The sequence below is a fragment of the Cupressus sempervirens genome, chromosome 9 (assembly GCF_028749045.1).
Source record: "Cupressus sempervirens isolate cs-2001-9-10 chromosome 9, ASM2874904v1, whole genome shotgun sequence".
In the NCBI taxonomy this organism is placed as follows: domain Eukaryota; kingdom Viridiplantae; phylum Streptophyta; class Pinopsida; order Cupressales; family Cupressaceae; genus Cupressus; species Cupressus sempervirens.
Window position 1 is genome coordinate 475,407,566 of NC_143126.1, and position 21,315 is coordinate 475,428,880.

Genomic DNA, 21,315 nt, shown 5'->3' on the forward strand with positions numbered 1-21,315 from the left:
TGGAAGAATGTCTATGGGTTGCACAAACCCAATGACTTTGTAGTGCATGTTGATGAAAAGGATGTTGAAGAAGATGTAGAAATAAAGGATGATGAAATAAATGATGTTGATCTTCATGATGAGGGGGAAGGATAGGAAACCACTGAGGAAATTCTTCTAGAAATTCAGAGCATTTAGGACATTGATGCCAAGAAAATTGTGATACTGGTCATGACCTCATTTCCTCACTCTTTGAGCAAAGCCTTAGTGAAATCAAGCTCTAAGAAGGCTCCTATTGATTTGGTTGTGGCTACTACTATTACACCAAGCATCCAACCAATCTCACAATCTCTACTATTGAGTACTTCATTGACTTAAGTGTCGAACACTTCATCTGTTGAGTAGCAAGTTCCTCCATCATCAAGCTTGACTGAGTTTCGACAAGGTATTCCTCTTATAAGTGCTATTTCTACATATATTTCTATTACATATATTTCTAAAATTGTTTATATTTTGAGTGTATCCACATAAAGTGCAATGGTAGTTAAGAATTAGTCCTAACTAGGCATTGAAGGTCTAAATAAGAGTAAGGAAATTTATTCTATAATTCTAAAGTTTAAGGGTAAAGAAGAAGAGGAAGAAATTGATCTAGATGATGATATAGTTATTCCAAATTGGGATATCTATATCATCACACCTAATCAAATGGATACCCGAGGTGAACTATTTAAAAAAAGGAATAAGAAAAAAAGCTTAGAGAAGAGAAGAAGAAGAAGAAAAATAAAGTCCTTGAGGACATAAAGAGCATATTTGTTGATTCTCTAAGTATTGAGGTTGATTGAAAACAACATAATCTAGACCAATTAGCTAAGATTGTCCACAACTATAATGAAGATTTGAATGGATAGGATAAACTATTGTAAAGAGTTGAAAGGAAGTTTGAAAACAAAGTGTTGGAGCAAGTTGTACTAAAGATTGCAATAAATCAAGTAGAGCTATCTAACATTCTTACTTCACTCAAAATATTTCCCAGTAAAGCCATTTCATTATTTGTCAAACTAAGTGACACATCTATCTTCACAAAGGAGATCAAGGATAAGTAGTCCAAGATAGATAATGATATGAAGGTAAGTGTACACCATATGTCAAATGATCTAAATTATATAGTTCTACATGTTGCAAGAGGATTAGATGTCTAACAAATCTACAAGAAAATTTATTGAGGGAAGAAGCCAAAATTAGGGGCACACTTGCAAAAATTTAGGGCATGATTTTTCCAAACATGGATGCATTGTAGAAACACATTGCACATGCAAAGAATATCATGGCCATGATAATAACTTCTCCATAGTTGACCACATGATGGAATTATAAATAGAAGTTTAGATACCCTTGCATGCAAGTAAGGTATTACAAGAGAATTGGGACAAGACTATGGTACTAATTTTGAAGCTACATTCTAATTTCTTGTCACATTTTGGTATTAACTTGTAGATATTATAAAACTTTGGCATTTATGCAAAAAAGGGGGAGAATTAATATGAAAAAGGGGAGAAAAAATATGCAAAGAGAGAGAGAGAAGTAAATATGTTAAGATTATATGTATGAGAGGGGAAATACTATACTCCAGATATATGTATATAGGTGAGATATATGTATGGGAGAGTAGTAGATACATCTACATATAAGTAGAAAATATTTCTACAAAAGTAATTTTTTAAAAATTAGAAAAATAGAGTATGTTACCAAGCTACAAAAGCTGAAAGTCAAAACCAAGTTGAAAATATAGAATGGTGATTACGAAATTTTTTTAGTATTCAAATTTTTTATTCGATAATTATTTTTGTCATGAATGCCAAAGGGGGAGATTGTTGACATTAAGGTCAATTTTTCTATCAGTGACTCAACACTTAGTCAATTGGTTACATTTCTACCAAGCTCTATAGTTGCTATCGAGCTTATCATTCATCAAGAAGTATCAACAAAGTGTCTCAGTTGCTACTAACAAAACAAACAATTTGTACTTCATGTCAAGTTACATAGTATCTACCGAGCATCAAAGATAATTTACAATGTAGCCTGAGTGTAGTAGTATCTACCAAGTTGTTCAGTGGAAGTGATGAAGACTTCATTTTTAACTAAGCTCTACAGTGTTAAACAAGTCCTACAGTGTCTACCAAGCTCATAAGGTCAACAAAATGAATCTAGAGTTGATCAAGTCATGCATTGTCAACCAAGTGATTTAGTTGTTATCGACTTTCTTAGTGTTCACCAAGTCACATAGTGTTGACTAAGTCTGAGCTACTTGAAGAGTGACTACTATGGACCGAGCTTCAGCTCCAACTAAGTGCTAGAGTTTTCCAAGCATTGATAGTGTTCGTAATGTATCAGAATATCACCGAGTTTGTCTTTATAACCCAAGTTATAGCTATTGGGCCGACTTTATGAATTATGATGAATTTGGTATTATAGCCTTCTCTGGAAGATAATTAATTGGATTAGTATATATGTAATGCATTGTATAATATCCAAATATGAGTGAGTATATATGTGAAGAGTATTATGATGTACATGAGTATGAATTAAACAAGGCTACAAGTAGTATAAGAGACAACAAAGATTTATCTATCACAGTTATGTGATCATTGCAATACAAGGGATTTCATTTAAAAAATTAGAGTTGTAGATCATAATATATCAACCAATAATTCATCCTAATAGGTGCATCTTTCAAATCCCTTAATAGGGTAGGCTCACACAATCTTTTGCTAAATCTCTTAATCTAGTGCATACTTCATTGTATGTTTGTAAATCCTTTATCAAGGTGGACCTCATAGTCCTTATTTCTCCTAATAGAGGAGATCACCAAAAGTGGTCAATTGTAAGCCTTATCAGGTTAACTTTATACTACAATACTAAAGCTTGTGTTTATCATCCCCACCCCAATTTTACTTTCTAATTGGAAGGTTTCTGGGTCACCATATCTTGTGTCAAAGTATTATGAATGTGTTATTGCTTTCATTCTTTCATGCATACAATTAAATCATAACATTATACGAAAGATTAATTGATGAAACACGATAAATTTTAATTGGTTCCTAATTCGCCCCTCCCCTCTTAGTAACCTAGCCTACCTTATATATTCAACAATAAATAGCATGGTTTTTAAATTTTTTTGGATATAATACTACATATTTTGATTGATGCATCATGATGATGCATGCTTTTTGGGGAAGTTATGTCACAATCCTCAATATCTATATATTTATTTAATTAATAATTTGATCAAAATTTAAAGCATATGCATTTAAGATACTAAATGTATATAGAGATACACACTTACACACACATAGAATACAATACATATAGATTGTTGTACAAGTATTTAATTATGAGGTTGCAAACATGTGTCTATATGTGTGCTTGCACAAACTCATCCATATTATATTTATATTATTTTTGATCTCATGGTTCTTTGTACATACATTACATATTTGGTTAGAGAACAAAAATAAAATGTTTATTGTGCTCAAGATATCTGTAATGTCTTCAATATTCTAATTGTCTTATTTCTAATTTAAAAATATTTATATTTACATACTTATCTTATTTATATTTAATACATAAAAAAGATATATTTATTTTCTTGTGAATATATTTATTTTTATATATTAAATAATACATGCATATATATGGTTTGTCTTAAGAGTAGTAGCAATTTCTCCTCCCTGTAGAACACTACCTTTAGATGACATTAGCATCGGGGATCCACTTGACAATTTTAATAAGTTTGGTAAACTCTTCATGAGTGGATAATCTTCAAGCATCAATGAACACCAACCTCATGCCAAATTTCCTCAATGCATCAAGCAAGAAAAATTTATTTCTCAATTGACATTATGTAGAATAAGATTTATTAAACAAGAGCTCTAAGAGAGGTTGAGTCTTTGCCTTATGCTATTAGTTAAACATACTATAAATTTTTAACATTATAAATTATTAAATTTTAGTGTAAGGAAGAATTTTTTTATTAGATTTAAATTATTTCAAATTAATATTTTTGGAGAAATTTATTGAGTAACAATGACTCATTAATCCAATATAACCTTATTTTTAAAATTAAAAAGTAGCCAAAAAGAGGCTCCAATATAGAAATGTTGAAAATATAATTCAAAATAATTAATAAGTATATTATTTTATTTTATGTTAATTATGTAATGATGAAAAAATTGCATAGATCAACTTTTATATATATATATATATAAACTAAAATTTTAAATAAAAACTTAAAAATTTTAAACATTAATAAAAACGTAGGGCTTTCTCAAAATTAATAAACAACTATGCTGGACGAATGATGCTTCATGGGATCTATATGTACCATTGCACCATTCTAGGGGCAGGTACTTCACTCTGTCACAATCAGACATGAGTACGACATGGACGCAAGATGGCAGAATGGCATGGGGAGGCATGAGGATGGGGGCATACCCAGGCAGTCGATCCTCCTACCTGGGTAGCCGTTGCCGTACGCTATCGAATCTTTATTTCGCTTTAATGACGCTAGCGCCTGACGTCACTTTTTCATAGAACTATATGATCACAATAATAAGAGCGAGTCAATCTTGCTCCCAATTTGATATAATGCAAGTTGCGGGAAATAAAGTCTGAAAAGTATTTCGGTTAATACATGGACCAAAATTGACTTATTTACAGTTTTGTAATTTAGTTTTATTAAGAAACATATTTTTCATACCAGAAAAGGTCAGTATATCAGAAATATTTCGATACTAGATAGAATTAAAATCACAGACTTAAAATACAATAAGCTCATAATAAGAATCGACCATTTTGAGGAGATACAATGCTTCCTCTCTATTTTAATGCGATGAAGAAGTTGGTCCTAGCTTAATCCAAGTTTGATATTCCAAAACGTGAGCAAGTTAATATTGACTGAGAACGAGATTAAATTATGGTTTGTGTCAGAAACCGAAGGCGTGCATTGATGTATGAACAAGAAGAAACTACGCAATCATACGAAGAGAGAAAAACGTTGAGTGGACTTTCTTTCTCAGCATAATTCTTCCCGAGCTCTTCCAATTTCTTGCATTGAAGGCAGGGGCGGCTCATTCAATCGCTCACAATTTGGCGATGGATGAGAAGTGGTTAAGACTTCTTTTTGCAGTTGCCGTGTTTATTCATCTGAAGAGTTATGGTGCTTCAGTCCAGGCCGGAGATACTCTTTCCTCGGGCGCCTCGCTAGGTGAAAATCAGACATTACTTTCAAAGAATGGAACATTTGAATTGGATTTCTTCACCGGAAGTGGAACATCTGGTACATTGGAATCTGGTACGCCAATATACCAGAGAAGACAATCGTTTGGGTGGCCAACAAAGAGACTCCCGTGAGAAACAAGCCTGGCGTTTTGACGCTGTCAAAAGAAGGTAAATTGGGTCTATTTGATGCAGAGGGCACATCTATTTGGTCGGTCAATGTATCGAGTAAGGCATCCAGGCCAATGATATTGGATTCCGGTAATTTATTGATGCTGAACGATGACAACAAATCTGAAATGGTTTGGCAGAGTTTAGACAATCCAACAGATACCTGGTTGCCTGCTATGAGATTCGGGAAAAGGCAAAAGCTTGTGTCTTGGAAAAGCTAATCCGATCCCAGTCTGGGGCCTTTCTCCTATGAAATTGATGCATCTGGTGCGTACCAAATCGTCCTGATGTGGAATAACTCTGTGAGTTATTGGGAGAGCGGAGTTTGGGACGGTAACATTTTCAGTCGTCTTCCAGAAATGGCAACCAAAGATGTCGTCAATTGCAGTGTTGAAATTACTAGTTCTGGCATGTATGTCCATTTGGAAGCCGCCGAGAAGTTGAAAGCGGCTCACACGTTTCGTGCTGACCAAGTCTGGGAATGCTCAATATTATCAGTTCGGTGGGAATAAGTGGATCTGGTCTCTGCCGAAAGAGGAATGTGCCGTGTATGGTCTGTGAGAAATATTAGAAATTTAAATTTCAACTCACAACCCTAACATTAACAAATTTCACTTGGCACTTAAATATTTGTTCGGCACATAAAGGTACCGAGTGTCAGTTATACTTGGCACTTGCTCGGCACTTGAAGGTGCTGAGTGATAGGCAACAGGTGCTGAGTGAACTCGGCACAAAGAGGAGCTCGGCAGCAAAGTCGAGTATGCTCGGCTCACAAAGGAAATGCTCGGCACCAATGGATGCCAAGTGAGCTCGGCTCCAACTGAGAAAGAAGATGCCAAGTGTTCTATTTCAAACTTAAAAAATATAACTTAGAAAATATTTCAACGTGAATGCTTTCACCATTAAAACCAGAGAGCCAAAGCTTTAAGCTTTCAACCAAACTTGTCAAATCCAATGAATAGAAGATGAAGAACAATAGATTAAGTATGTTGCTTGCTTTCTATTCAATCTTTCATTAAACTATTACAAATCTGGGAGCATTCGGCTTCAACTAGAAAATCTTAAAATGTTAAAACTTCAAACTTCAAACAACTTTAAAACTTGTAGCTCTAATGGTTGCATACATGAATGCCTGGAGCAATCACTGCTTCAACAGGACGAATCAAACAATAACAAACTTACAAGATAACCAGCAATCAATCACGTGCAACTGCAAGCACAAAACAAACAAACTTCCTTCTTCTTCTTCCAATGACTGATCTGCTAATATTCTCTACTCTGTCTACAACTTCTCTCTGATCTGCTTGATCTGCAAAAACTCTGCTTATCGATGAATGAATGTAGAAACATTCCTTTTTGTCACATACCAGTTTCTCTCTCAATGTTCAAATTTCAAAACTTACCTACCAAAATTAAATGCTTGCCAACCATGGATGCCTGCGGTGCTGACAGGGTAGATGGGTGTGGGGCTCGAGGACAAACAACTGGCTCTTGATGTTAATTTCCAACACTCCCCCTTTGTCCTGAGCCAAATAAAACAAAGATCACAGCTGATCCACATCAACTACATCAAGACACTCTCTTAGGTGTACAAAAGATCCAATGCTTAATGGCTTTTTGAAGATGTCTGCTAGCTACTGCTCAGACTTACAAAAATTTATCTTGATATCCCCATTCTCCACCAACTCTCTGATGAAGTGATATCTAATCTCTATATGCTTGTTTCTCCCATGGAAGACTGGATTCATGGACAATGCAATTGATGAGATGTTGTCACAATAAATTGTGGTTCCATCCTCTTGCCTTTCATTCAAATATGTCAAGATCCTCCTTAGCCAAATTGCTTGACATGCTACTGCATTTTCTGCAATGTATTTAGCCTTTTCTGTAGATTGAGCAACAATAGGTTGCTTCTTAAATGCCCATGAAATTGCACCCGATCCCAGATGAAACATGTATCTAGAAGTGCTCTTCCTATCATTTAAACTTCCAGCCCAATCACTATTAGTGTAACCAACCAACTTGAATTCATTTGATGCAGTATACAAAATTTCAAATCCCTTGGTACCTTTCACATACTTTAGGATCCTCTTTCCTGCTTGCCAATGGGAATTTTTTGGTGTTTCCATAAATCTAGAAATCAGACTTACTGCATGCATTAGGTCTGGCCAAGTTGCAGTCAAATACATTAAACTTCCAACCATACTCTTGTATAATGTTGGATCCACTCTCTTGCTAGAGTCTTCCTTGCTCAATTTCAGACCTATTGCTGTTGGTGTGGGGGCTACCTTACTGTTCTGCATTTTAAATCTCTCCAAGATCTGCCCTGCATATTTTTCTTGAGAGATGAAGATACCATCGTGCATTTGTTTTACTTCTATGCCTAGAAAGTACTTCAAGAGACCTAGGTCTGTCATTTCAAATTCACTTTTCATGGCCTCTTTGAATTCACCAATTAGAGCCTTGTCATTTCCAGTAAAAATCAAGTCATCTACATACAAGACAACAATCAATACATTACCATCTGCTACCTTGATATAAAGAGTGGGCTCGCCATTACTTTTGCTAAAACCATTGCTCATCAAATATGAGTCAATCCTATTGTACCATGCCCTTGGAGCTTGCTTGAGCCCATAGAGAGCTTTCTTCAATCTATATACTTTGTTCTCTTCACCTACTAATTCATAGCCAGGTGGTTGCTCCACATACACTTCTTCTTTCAATACACCATTAAGGAAGGTAGACTTCACATCCATTTGAAATACCTTCCACTTGTGCTGAGCTGCAATTACTATGACAACATGCACAGTTTCCATTCTTGCAACTGGGGCATAGGTCTCATCATAATCTCTTCCATACTGTTGTTTGTAGCCCTTGACTACCAGCCTTGCCTTACGCCTATCAATCTTGCCTTCAGCATTGCATTTGGTCTTATAGACCCATTTCACTCCAATCACATACTTCTTTGGAGGCAATTCAGTTAGCTCCCATGTCTCATTCCTTTCTATAGCATCTATTTCCTCATCCATGGCATTACACCATTTCTTCTCCTTAATAGCTTCCTCAAAATATATTGGATCACTATGAGAAAATAATGCAAAATTAACACTCTCATCATAATCTTCATACCTTTCATCTTGGCATAACTCCCTAAGACTCTTGGTCTTTCTTGGTAACAAGAAGGAGAGTGTGGGATTAGAATCTTCATTGCTGATGCATTGCCGACTAGCTCGGTCTTCACTGGCACTCGGCACTGACACTCGGTCATGCCTAGAAGAGCTCGGCACTATTTGAACCTACTTGCCTTTTCTTCTATTTCCTCTTTCTTCTTGTTGTTCATCAGCATCTTCTTCACTCATAATTGGCACTTTATTTGAAGTGCTTGGTGACTCATCAGTTGAACTATACCAAGACTGATTTTCAAAAAATTTCACATCTCTTGAAAGCATCATCTTGTTGTTCAATAGATCATACAATTTGTATGCCTTTGATTCTGGGTTGTACCTTGTGAAAATGCACTTCACACCTTTATCATCAAATTTTTGCCTTTGCTCTTTAGGCACATGTGCATATGCTACACATCCAAACACTCTTAAGTGTTCAACTATTCATCTTATTCGTGACCAAACTTCTATTGGAATTATGTCACGGACTGCCTTTGTAGGACACCTATTAATTAGGTAAACTGTTGTTGCCACAGCCTCTCCCCAAAAATCAGTTGGGAGACCTCTTTCATCATGCTCCTTGCCATTTCAACAATGGTCCTGTTCTTTCTTTCAGCCACTCCATTCTGTTGTAGTGTATAGCTGGCTGTGAGCTCTTTCTTTATGTCATGTTTCCTGCAAAAATTTACAAAAGAATTGGAGGTATAATCCCCTCCTCTATCTGATCTAAGGACCTTGATATAGTGTCCACATTCTCTTTCAGCCTGGGCTTTAAATTCTACAAATTTATCAAATGCTTCAGATTTATTCTTTAAGAAATACACCCATGTCCTACGACTGAAATCATCAATAAATGTCATGAAATAAGTACTCCCCCCAATGGAAGTAACTTGCATAAGACCGACAAGGTCAATATACACTAACTCTAATGGGTATCTAGCCCTCCTATAATTTTCAGAATTAAAGGGAAGCCTATGTTGCTTACCCAAAATACAAGCCTCACACTTATCACATGAATTTCCTACACGTGGCAAACCTTCTACCACTCTTTTATTTGACGATAAATTTAAACCAGCATAGCTAAGATGACCATACTTGAGGTGCCATAGCCGTGAGGGTTCTTCAATCACACTCCTTAGAGCTAATTGTGTGGGAGGTGCAGCACTAACTTGAGATGAGAAATATGTTTCAATCCTCAAGAGAAACATTCTGTTCTTTTTCATTTGAACTGCTGCAAGTAAATTCTTGCTCCCATCCTTTTCTTGAATGACACACGTGTCATTTTCCATCAGCACTTTGTATCCATTGTGAATGAGCTGACCAATGCTTATCAAATTGTGCTTCATACCTGGGGTGAAATACACATTTTGTATTTCCCTTTTCTCACCTTTCTTGGTGCGGATCATAATAGATCTTTTGCTCACAACTGGTAGGGTTCCTTTGTTACCCATCTTAATTTCTGATTTGAAACTCTTGTCAATGAATGAAAACAAGGTTTCATTACCACTCATGTGGTTGCTACATCCACTGTTGAGGTACCAAACCTCAGGGCTTCCTTCTTCACCAACATTACACATGATGAAGGCAGCAGCATTGGGTCCACTTCCCATATTCACATCAGCCACATTTGTTTGTCCTAACTGATCATTTTGCTTCTTCCAGCATTCATTTGCATAATGCCTATATTTATGACAATAGTAGCATTCTACATTACTCTTATTTGAGTTGTAATTTTTCTTACCTTCTCTTGAAGTATTTTGTGAGCGACTTGCTCCATCTGCTCTTCCTGAGCTTTCTGCTACAACATTCCTTTGTCCTCCATTACGTCGGCCTCTGCCTCTGGAGTTTCTACCTGAGCCATTTCTTCCTCCCCCCCTTCCTCTTGGATTTGACTTAGCCTTGAATGCTTGCTCTTGGGTAGAAGAAGATGTGGATCTATTGATCCTATACTCATGTGTTTGAAGAGAACCCATCAATTCATCCATTGTCAAAGTAGTGAGGTCTTTTGCCTCTTCTATTGTCATGACCAAATGGTCATATTTATGAGGTAAACTCCTCAATATCTTTTCCACTATCCTCTGCTCTTGATAGTCTTGTCCATTTGACTTCAATTGATTAATTACATTGGAGGTCCTTGAACTGAAGTCTGCAACTGATTCATTTTCTTTCATCTGAAGGTTCTCAAACTCCCTCCTTATGTTCTTTAGCTTTACAGTACGGACTTTATCAGTCTATTTGAAGTTTGTCTCGAGGATATCTCATGCTTCCTTTGCATAATTTGCTGCTGCAATCTTAGAAAATATGGACTCTGTCATTGCTGCTTCAATCAAACTTAGTGCTTTTGCATCTTTCTTCCTTGACTCTTTCAAATGAGTCTTCTGTGCATTTGTGAGAGTAGCATACTGAGTTGGATCAGTCACATCATTGAACCCATTAACTAAAAACTCTCATAAGTCATTTGCAACCATTATGGTTTTCATCTTCTTTGAAAATGTAACATAATTTAGTCCATTAAATGATGGTGGCTGCTGCCATATCTTTCTTGCATCTCCTGCCATGTCAAATATCCCAAGAAAACAAATGCTCTAACTCACTGTGGATGTGCGGCCTCAAAGCTCTAATACCATGTGAGAAATATTATAAATTTAAATTTCAACTCACAACCCTAACATTAACAAATTTCACTTGGCACTTAAATATTTGCTCAGCACATGAAGGTGTCGAGTGCCAGTTATGCTCGACACTTGCTCGGCACTTGAAGGCGCCGAGTGACAGGCAACAGGTGCCGAGTGAACTCAGCACAAAGAGGAGCTCGACAGAAAATGCTGAGTATGCTCGGCTCACAAAGGAAATGCTCGGCACCAATGGATGTCGAGTGAGCTCGGCTCCAACTGAGAAAGAAGATGTCGAGTGTTCTATTTCAAACTTAAGAAATATAACTTAGGAAATATTTCAACGTGAATGCTTTCACCATTAAAATCAGAGAGCCAAAGCTTTAAGCTTTCAACCAAACTTGTCAAATCCAATGAATAGAAGATGAAGAACAATAGATTAAGTATGATGCTTTCTTTCTATTCAATCTTTCATTAAACTATTACAAATCTGAGAGCATTCGGCTTCAACCAGAAAATATTAAAATGTTAAAACTTCAAACTTCAAACAACTTTAAAACTTACAGCTCTAATGGCTGCATACATGAATGCCTGGAGCAATCACTACTTCAATAGGACGAATCAAACAATAACAAACTTACAAGATAACCAGCAATCAATCACATGCAACTACAGGCACGAAACAAACAAACTTCCTTCTTCTTCTTCCAATGACTGATCTGCTTATTTTCTCTGCTCTGTCTACAACTTCTCTCTGATCTGCTCGATCTGTAAAAACTCTTCTTATCGATGAATGAATGTAGAAACGTTCCTTTTTGTCACATACCAGTTTCCCTCTCAACGTTCAAATTTCAAAACTTACCTACCAAAATTAAATGCCTGCCGACCATGGATGCCTGCGATGCTGACAAGGTAGATGGGTGTGGGGCTCGAGGATAAACAGCTGGCTCTTGACGTTAATTTTCAACATGGTCACTGTGGTGCTTATAGAACCTGCAACTCTGATAGCCTTGATCAGTTCTGCAACTGTGTGGAAGGCTTCATCCCAAAAGACAAGCAAGCCTAGGATTCATAGGAGTGGTGGTCTAGTGCCTGTGTTTGTCAGAGCCCCTTGAATTGCAGCACCGACATATTCGTCGATTACAACACAACATAGTTTAATGAGCACGCTTCCTCACACCTTGCAGTTGACCCCATGTCTAAGATGGCTTGCGAGAAAGCATGCCTCAAGAACTGCTCATGAACTACTTATGCTTTCAATCCGCCTTCACGACCCTGCCACATCTGGTCTGGAACTCTTCTAAACTTGCATAAATCAACAACAAAAAGCAATTCGAATGTCTTCTTTCGAGTAGCTGCCTCTACCCTTCTTAATTTAGATCCACCATCTTCCTCCAAACTCAAACCCATACTTCTGCCTGCAGTACTTGGTAGTTTCATTGCTCTTGTCATTTGTTTGAGTATCTTTTCATTTTTAATGCTAAGGAGGCGTCATGATCGGGCGCTACGATCTATTCAGAGTTGTGAAGATTCCCCTGACCCTTTTCTTAGAATGTTCAGTTACAAGGAGTTGAAGATAGCGACAAGGAATTTCAGGTCTAAGCTGCAGAGCGGAGGATTCGACTCAGTCTTCAAAGGATCTCTCCCAGACAGTACTCTTTTGGCTGTGAAGAAATTGGAATCCACTTCAAGCCGAGATGATAAGCAATTTCGAGCAGAAATTAGTTCTCTGGGAAGCATACAACATGGGAATCTAATCAGGCTTCGTGGATTTTGTGCTCAGGGATCTAGACGGATGCTAGTTTATGACTACATGCCCAATGGCTCTCTAAATTCCCTACTTTTCGCTATAAGTCCAAAACCAAACAGAAGATACTCGACTGGAAGACCCGATTCAAAATCGCGTTAGGCACAGCATGAGCTCTAGTTTACCTTCATGAGGAATGCAGAGAATGCATCATTCATGGGGATATAAAGCCGGAGAATATTCTGCTCGACACTGATTTTTCACCGAAGTTGGCTGATTTCAGGATGGTAAAGCTTGTGAGTAGAGATTTCAGCCGCATTCTGACCACAACGAGAGGAACGAGAGGCTATTTGGCTCCAGAATGGATTTCGGGCATTCCCATCACTACAAAGGTTGATTTATATAGCTTTGGTATGACGCTCTTTGAAATCATTTTTGGGTAAAGAAGTTTAGATTTGACTGTGCAAGATTTAAGTCTGTTTTACTTTCCTACATGGGGTACAACTAAAATTAGTCAGGGGAACGCGATTAATATGGTGGAAAAGGGTGTTGCGGAGGATAAAGATATTGAAGAGGTGAGAAGAGCAGTTGTTAAGGTATTGCTATGCATTGAAAAGGAGGAGGAGATGAGGCCAAACATGGGGCAAGTGGTGCTGATGCTGCAAGAGAAGGGAGAGCCTCCATCTCCTCCGGAGAGGGACAATGGAGCCAACCGAAGTGACACTACTATTGATAGCGATGTGATTGATGATTGAATAAAGCAAGTGGGGGCTGCCTTTGAAAAATGGGAGCTTGCACTAATCTAAGCTTAAACTTCAGCTCACTAGATTTATAATAATTATTGAGTCTAGTAGATGGTGTTAAAGCTATCAAAGTAAGAAATAAAGTATGCTATTCATTGCCCAACTTGAATAATCTTGGGGACTGATTGTTTCAAGTTTTTGGACTACTTTAAAGCATTTTTGGAACTTGAAGATTTGGATGATCACTTTAATTTGTTATTTGTTTATTGTTTATTCTAATGGTAAATTTTTCTTTTCATAAAATGAAGAGTTTTAATTAAAGTGGGCTTTGATTGTTAAAGTTAATATTTGTTGTTCACTATAATACATTTTCAATGTTGTGTTTCTATATTTTTGATAGATAGTATCTCTATTTAAATGTACTATGCACTTTATTTTAATAGTCTATTTTTTTAATATACATTTTAGTGTAAAATATATAATTTAAGCTAATGTCATAAAGGAAATTTGTTAAGAAAGAGTTAAATGTGAATTAAAATGTTTATTCTTTCTAAAAAATTATTGATGGTAAAATTTGTTGGGAAGTTGAAGCCTAAGTTTTACATGTCACTTCAAATTCCCTTATTTTCGTCTTCTAGTTGAACGCAGTTACATATATAGATATGCATAGTCATGTATTGAATACCACATAATGAATAATAAAGTGAGTTCCTTGTTGAGAGTGGATGTAGCCACAAGTTGTGGTGAACCATTATAACTTCTTATTTCTTTGTTTATTCTTCTTCTCGTTTGTATATTCTAGTTTAGTAATTTTCATTATGTTTTCTCTTCTTGTTTTGAGTCTACAACTGGTATTAGAGATGGTTTTGGCTTAAGTAGAGATGGAGGAAGAAGATGATGATGATGATTTTGTTATTGTTGAATTTCTTGAAAATTTGTAGTCGGTTGAAAAGGTGGATCTTGAAGAGGCCAAGAGTGAGGAGCAGTATGAAAAGAAAAACTTTGTGAGGTTGAAGGAGGAGAACTTCTTCTGACAAACCAACTATTTTGCTTGGACCAAAAGTTGGAGGTTTTTGGTCATATGTTGAATGTTGAGAAAGATAACTTCGAGGAAGAGTGGGAGTTTTTTGAATGGTCTCTATTTCAAGAAGAGGAAAATAATGTGATCTTGATAGAGGACTCTTTTCTCACAAAAATGTATGTCTCATTGGTAGAGATGTTTCTCGTTAGTGGAAAGAGATTACAAGAGGATTACAGGTGCCAGACAACTAAAGATCCAAGGAGCAAAAAGATTATAGAGCTTGAGGGGACTCATGAAAAGAGATAGGGGCTCAAGGCAGTAGTGATCTAGAAGCCTTTGACATGTTAGAGAATGAGGTCCTTGATGATTTGTTGTTACAAATTGCTGAAGTAGAAGTAGAGTGGAATGCATTGACTACAATGGAAGATTGTCAAGAGGCCCAAGTTGTTGCTCATCCTGAAAATGGTAAGGCCCATTTTGGAGATAGAGGAGGCCAAAAAGAATGAAGCATGAGATATGACAGTGAGTTAGATTCATCTTTAGAAATGGATGACAAAGAGTTTGACAACAAAGAAAAAGAAATGGAGAGGTGCGTGTCTTTTCTCAAAGTTTGAAAAGAAAAGAGTGAGTGCTCCAAGACTAGTTTGTGGGAGCAAGAAAATTGGTAGTATGCAAGTGGAATGACTTGAGGCTTCTGCCATCATCGAGAGCAAGAAAGTGAGGCATCTACATCAATTACCTGATATTTACATTGAGGAGTTGCAGTCACAGACTATTTTTGTAGAAAATCTACCAAGTGATTATCCCATCCAATATCTACAAATGTTTTTTGGTACAACACTTGCCAATTTTTGGATTTAATTCTCACAATACAAAATGTTGATGTGCATGAGAAGAAGAAAAAAAGATGTTCTTTGTAGAAGAAGGTGAATGGAAAGAAGGAGAGGCAAAGAGAAATCGACAGGATGTTGTGGCAACTTGTTTGGATAGAAAAGACAAAGAGAGACTATCCATTGTGGAAATTCCCTTACCACCTTTTTATAGTAATCAACAACTATTTTTCCTGCCATTTTTCATTTCTCTACCCATATCAATGATCATAAGCATGAAATAAATGGGATTCTTGAGCTAGAAGCCATTTCTAGGAAGCTTGTAGAAGGCACAGTTTTGTCAAAGAGCATTAGAAACATAGTCAAACTATTTCTATCAGCACTGATGGTAGCACTAGATAACATAGCGTCTAGATTGTGCACTATATACTATGAGAAGTTTGTAGTTGAAGATAATTTTGTACAGCAACCCATTAACCAATATGTTGGAAGTTATGGGTAGATGAATAGATCTAAGCTACTGCATGGAATGGTTCTCAGTGAGGAAGGGGCATGGAATAGTCCATCACTCATGTGGGATAGTAATTTCATTTCTTATTATGCAACTAACAAGACAAGATGTCAATATCTCCAAAAACCATTACTCTTTAACATGTAAATAGATGTGTGGAAGAGTACAATAAAGCACTAGGTATGCGATATACAATGGTTATTGCTCACATAGATAAGGTTGCAAATATGGTGGAGGTTACAAGGGTTAGTAACATTCCAATTTATGGACTATAAATTCTTAGAAACTTGCTATTATTTGGTAGTCTATAATGACATGATGCAATTAGTGAAGGCCTTATCTTATTTGAGGCAGCTCCACGTGGTCTTAGAATTGGATATGAACCTTATGGTATATAAGAATAATGATTTTTTTATGATATCTTATGAATATAGTGAGTAAATGTGATGTCCCCAAATTTTTAATGTAATAATTTAATTTAATTAATTAATTAATTAACTTGTCCTAGAATTTAAATAATATAAAAGGATCTTTAATTAGTTACTTTAATTAATTGATTTGGGCCTAAGTTAGTATTGGTATTTGTGGATCCAATCGATTTAATATATCTTGGACCTATTTTAATTTTTAGTTTCCATTGGTAAGTGTTGCCGTCAGCTATCTTTGTACACCCTCAGAAAGGTTTTCCCAATGGGTATTTAAGCATAGCTTATAGGTAGTAGTTGCTATGTGATTTGGATTATTTTCTTTATACTATGAATTCCTATTGGATTTCTCTATTATTTTACATTTGGAAGCAAAATATCTTGCCTACTTGGCTTTCTAATTTTTTTGGGATTCAACCCTTACCCTATTCCATTTCCTATAATACTTCATTTAGATTTGACAAATTGGAGGACCATCATTGTTTGTGAGTGTTTATTAGAGAATATCGGTGCTTAATATATATTTATGGTTGGCATTTATTTGATGGAGTTGTGTTCTAATATTATTTTCATATGAGTTTGTATGTTGTTTCGAATTTCTATATAATATCTGACGTACTAGTCCATCCACCTCCCTCTATACCTCTCCCTCCAATCATACTCCTCCCTCCATCTGCCATACTACCTCCCTCCATCCATACTCCTCCATCCACCTCCCTCTATACCTCCCCTCCAATCATACTCCTTCCTACATCCATACTCCTTCCTCCATCTGTACTCCTCCCTCCATTCATACTCCTCCCTCCATCTACCATACTACCTCCCTCCATCTATACTCCTCCATCCATCCATACTTCCTCCAACATGTACTATACTACCTCCTTACATCTGTACTCCTCCCTCCATCCATACCTCCCCCTCCACCTACTATACTATTGCCTCCATTTGTTCTCCTCCCTCCATCCATCATTCGTACTACCCCCCTTCGTACTTTTCCATACAATTTCATATTTCACATTTCATATTCCTTACATTTCCATTTCGTTCATACTTCAATTTTGATCTTCCACTACCAACCATTGTATTGGGGTTCTCTTCACCATACGTATGCCACAGTTCATATAGCCCTACATATTCACAAAATTTTTGGCATTTGTTCTATCCACTACCTCTTTGTCTAGATAAGAGACATTACAATGGTATCAGAGCTAGTGATTCTGCTAGCCTATTGGGAGAATGGAGAACTTTGACTCAGATTACACTATGGCTCAATTTCCATCTGATTGGAGGGCACATCTATTAGTCAAATACTCCAAAAATACTTTTATGTGCCAATTATTGGATGGTCAAGTGCAGGATGATGGGGACAAGGTGGTTGGCAATGTCATTTACCATAAAGATAGAATCTATTTGGTACCCAAATTGAAGATGAAGGAAATGACTATGGAAGAATGTACTTGCACAAAAAACATTAGACAAATGCTCGACGATCAACTTGATTGAACTTTGAGTTCTACCAATGACCCTCTAAATAAGAAAGCTCTGCCAGTAGTTGTTTAGCCTCCTAGTGATGCAGACTCAATTGAGGATTATTTGTAGGAGCAATCTTTATAGTTTTCTGATTATGAAATCTATTCTCCAGTGACAATCATGATGGACTACACAAATGAATTTCAAATCTGGGATCATGGTGACTACAGATGAAATAATATTTATATCAGAGTAGTGCAGTGGAGCCTAAATGATGATCTACTAATCTCAATTGAATTCAATTATGCACATGTGATCCTAAAGAAGCATGGAGTTTTCAGCAATATGCATCTATGCATGGTTTGGGATCTTGGAGTTTATGTGTTGCTTGAGGACAAGCAATCTTTGGCCAGTGAGGATTTGTAATGTCTCCAATTTTTAAATGTAATAATTTAATTAAGTTAATTAATTAACTAGTCCTAGAATTTAAATTATATAAAAGGACCTACAATTACTTACTTTAATTAATTAATATGGGCCCAAGTTAATATTTGTATTTGTGGTTCTGATTGATTTAATATATCTCGAGCCTATTTTAAATTTTAGTTTCCATTGGTAAGTGTTGTTATTGGCTATCTTTGTATAGCCTCAGAAAGGTTTCTCCTATGGGTATTTAAGCATGGCTTGTAGGTAGTAGTTGGTGTGAAATTTGGATTATTTTCTTTGTACTTCAAATTCATGTTGGAGTTCTCTATTGTTTGTCATTTCAAAAGTGAAAGATCTTCCCTACTTGGCTTTCTAGTTTTAGTGGGATTTTGTAATGCCCTGCCAAGGGATCCAAAGAATCAACCTAAAATTTAACTAAGTTTGGTAGCATTTTTTTTTGAAACATGAAAGTAAACCATACATAACATATTAGCGAAAGCAATAACAACATTCCACTGAAAGTAAACATAAACATACATAATAGGTTACATTCTTCAAGGATCCCTTAATGTTGAATCACATCAAAATTAACTAATACTGGTTCTATATAATTCCATCTAACATCACACATAAAATAATAATGAAAAGTCCAATGTTTTGAAATTACATTCCCGATTGCTCGATCATCCATTGTACATGCCACAGGGTATGAATGACATAAAAGAATATACATGTGTGAAAATATAGTACATCATCCTATTCTAATCCATGATGCAACAAAGTAAATGGAACCATATGTCAAAATCACAAGTGTCTACCTGGACACTGATGCTAAATCAGTTCTCCTCAGATGAGTCACAAGGTTGTAGACACCATGTGCTTAATTTGCGTGCTAACTCTTGTGTTGTTGACATATGTGCAATCAAGAGGTGCGTTTACTCCTAGGCAGGCTTATAAATTTTATTTTAATTCTTTTATTATTTCTATTATTATTATTTATTTACTATTTATTATTATTATTATTATTTGTTTGTTTGTTTGTTTGTTTTAATTCTTTTTCTCAATTAATCCCCATTTAATTAATTAACATCAAAATATCTAAAGATCATGACATTATATTAATTTTTCTAAAATAATTAAATTATTAATTAAATCTTTTAATTTTAGACTTAATTAATAGAAAATTCACCAAAGACCTCCAAAATAAAATATGAAAACCCATCATAGAACAATCCACACAAAATTAGTCTAAGGGGTTAAAATCATGAATCATGTCATTTGACACATTCGGAATGTAAAATATCCCAGGTACTTGTCCTACCTTTCTAGGACAAATGGTTTAAGAGTTTAAGATTTGGACTTGAAAATTTATCTCCCCTCTCTTACCATTGAGATAGTGTGATAGGGTATGCTCATTCTGGCAATTCATGGAAGTCAATACCCAATACCTGCAACCTACATAAAAACCATGCATGTGCATATATATATATATATATACATATATATATATATATATATATATATATATATATGATGCACCTGCTAGTCGTAGTCACCTACTAGTCGGGATCTACATGATGCACCACTTCTTGCCATTGCCTGTTTAGCTTAGCATATATATATATACATATACATATATATATATATATATACATATATATATATATATATATATGTATATATGTATATATCTACATATATACATATATATATGTGTATATATATATATATATGTATGTATATATGTATGTATATATATATATATGTATATATGTATATATCTACATATATACATATATATATGTGTATATATATATATGTATGTATATATGTATGTATATGTGTATATATATATATATATATATATGCTAAGCTAAACAGGCAATGGCAAGAAGTGGTGCATCATGTATATCCCGACTAGCAGGTGACTACAACTCCCTTCTTTAACCAAATCAAAAATGTCATACAATAAGAGAACAAACACACACACCATACACATGCAAGTATGGAGTAAGTATCCATAAGAAAACACATGTGATAATAAACCATCTAACTAATCATCATCAATAACTGAAAGTAATGTAATAATCATCATGCATACACGAAATGTAGAATCTCTGTAATCTCATCACATATAAACTAAATCCATAACAAAATATCTGATAGTCTAAAAACAATACTACTAACCATCAACATAAAACTAGTCTAATAGAGTTCGACCGTGATAGAAACAATGTATCAAAAAAAATGTAAACGAGGGCAGGCACTATAGATATAACCCTCACCCTATTCCATTTTCTATAATACTTCGTTCAGATTTGACAAATTGAAGCACCATCTTTGTTTGTCAGTGCTAATTGGAGAATATTGGTACTCAATATCTATTCATGCTTGGAATTTATTTGATGCAGTTGTGTTCTAATATTATTTTCATATGAGTTTGTATTCTCTTTCCAACTTCTATATAATACCCGACATACTCCTCCATCCACCTCCCTCTTTACCTCTCCCTCTAATCATACTCCTCCCTCCATCTACCATTCTACCTCCCTTCATCTGTACTCCTCCCTCCATTTATTGTGCTACCTCCCTCCATCCATACTTTTGCCTCCATATGTACTCCTCCCTCCATCTATTGTACTACCTCCCTCTATTCGTACTCCTCCATCCATCCATACTTCCCCCAACATCTTCCATATTACCTCCTTCCATTTGTACTCCTCCCTCCATCCACTATACTACCCCTTCAATTTTTACTCCTCCCTCCATCTATCATGTGTACTACCCCCATCTATACTCCTCCATACACTTCCATATTCTACATTTCATATTCCATACATTTACATTCCCTTCATACTTCAATTTTGATCTTCCACTACCAACCACCATACTAGGGTCTTCTACATCATACATATGCCATAGTTCATATATCCCTTCGTATT

The 21,315-nt window shown here is 35.7% G+C and overlaps 1 protein-coding gene and 1 pseudogene across 1 annotated transcript; both read left to right on the plus strand.

Annotated features, from left to right (window-relative positions):
• The first annotated feature begins 5,130 nt into the window (after positions 1-5,130).
• LOC149539387 (G-type lectin S-receptor-like serine/threonine-protein kinase At4g03230) lies at positions 5,131-5,645 on the plus strand. Its single transcript, XM_089802563.1, has 2 exons — positions 5,131-5,329; positions 5,449-5,645. Exons 1-2 carry the CDS (start codon positions 5,131-5,133, stop codon positions 5,643-5,645), a joined length of 396 nt encoding a protein of 131 aa, XP_089658689.1.
• Positions 5,646-12,116: 6,471 nt separating this feature from the next.
• On the plus strand, positions 12,117-13,702 carry LOC149539388 (G-type lectin S-receptor-like serine/threonine-protein kinase At2g19130 pseudogene; annotated as a pseudogene).
• The last annotated feature ends 7,613 nt before the right edge of the window (positions 13,703-21,315 follow it).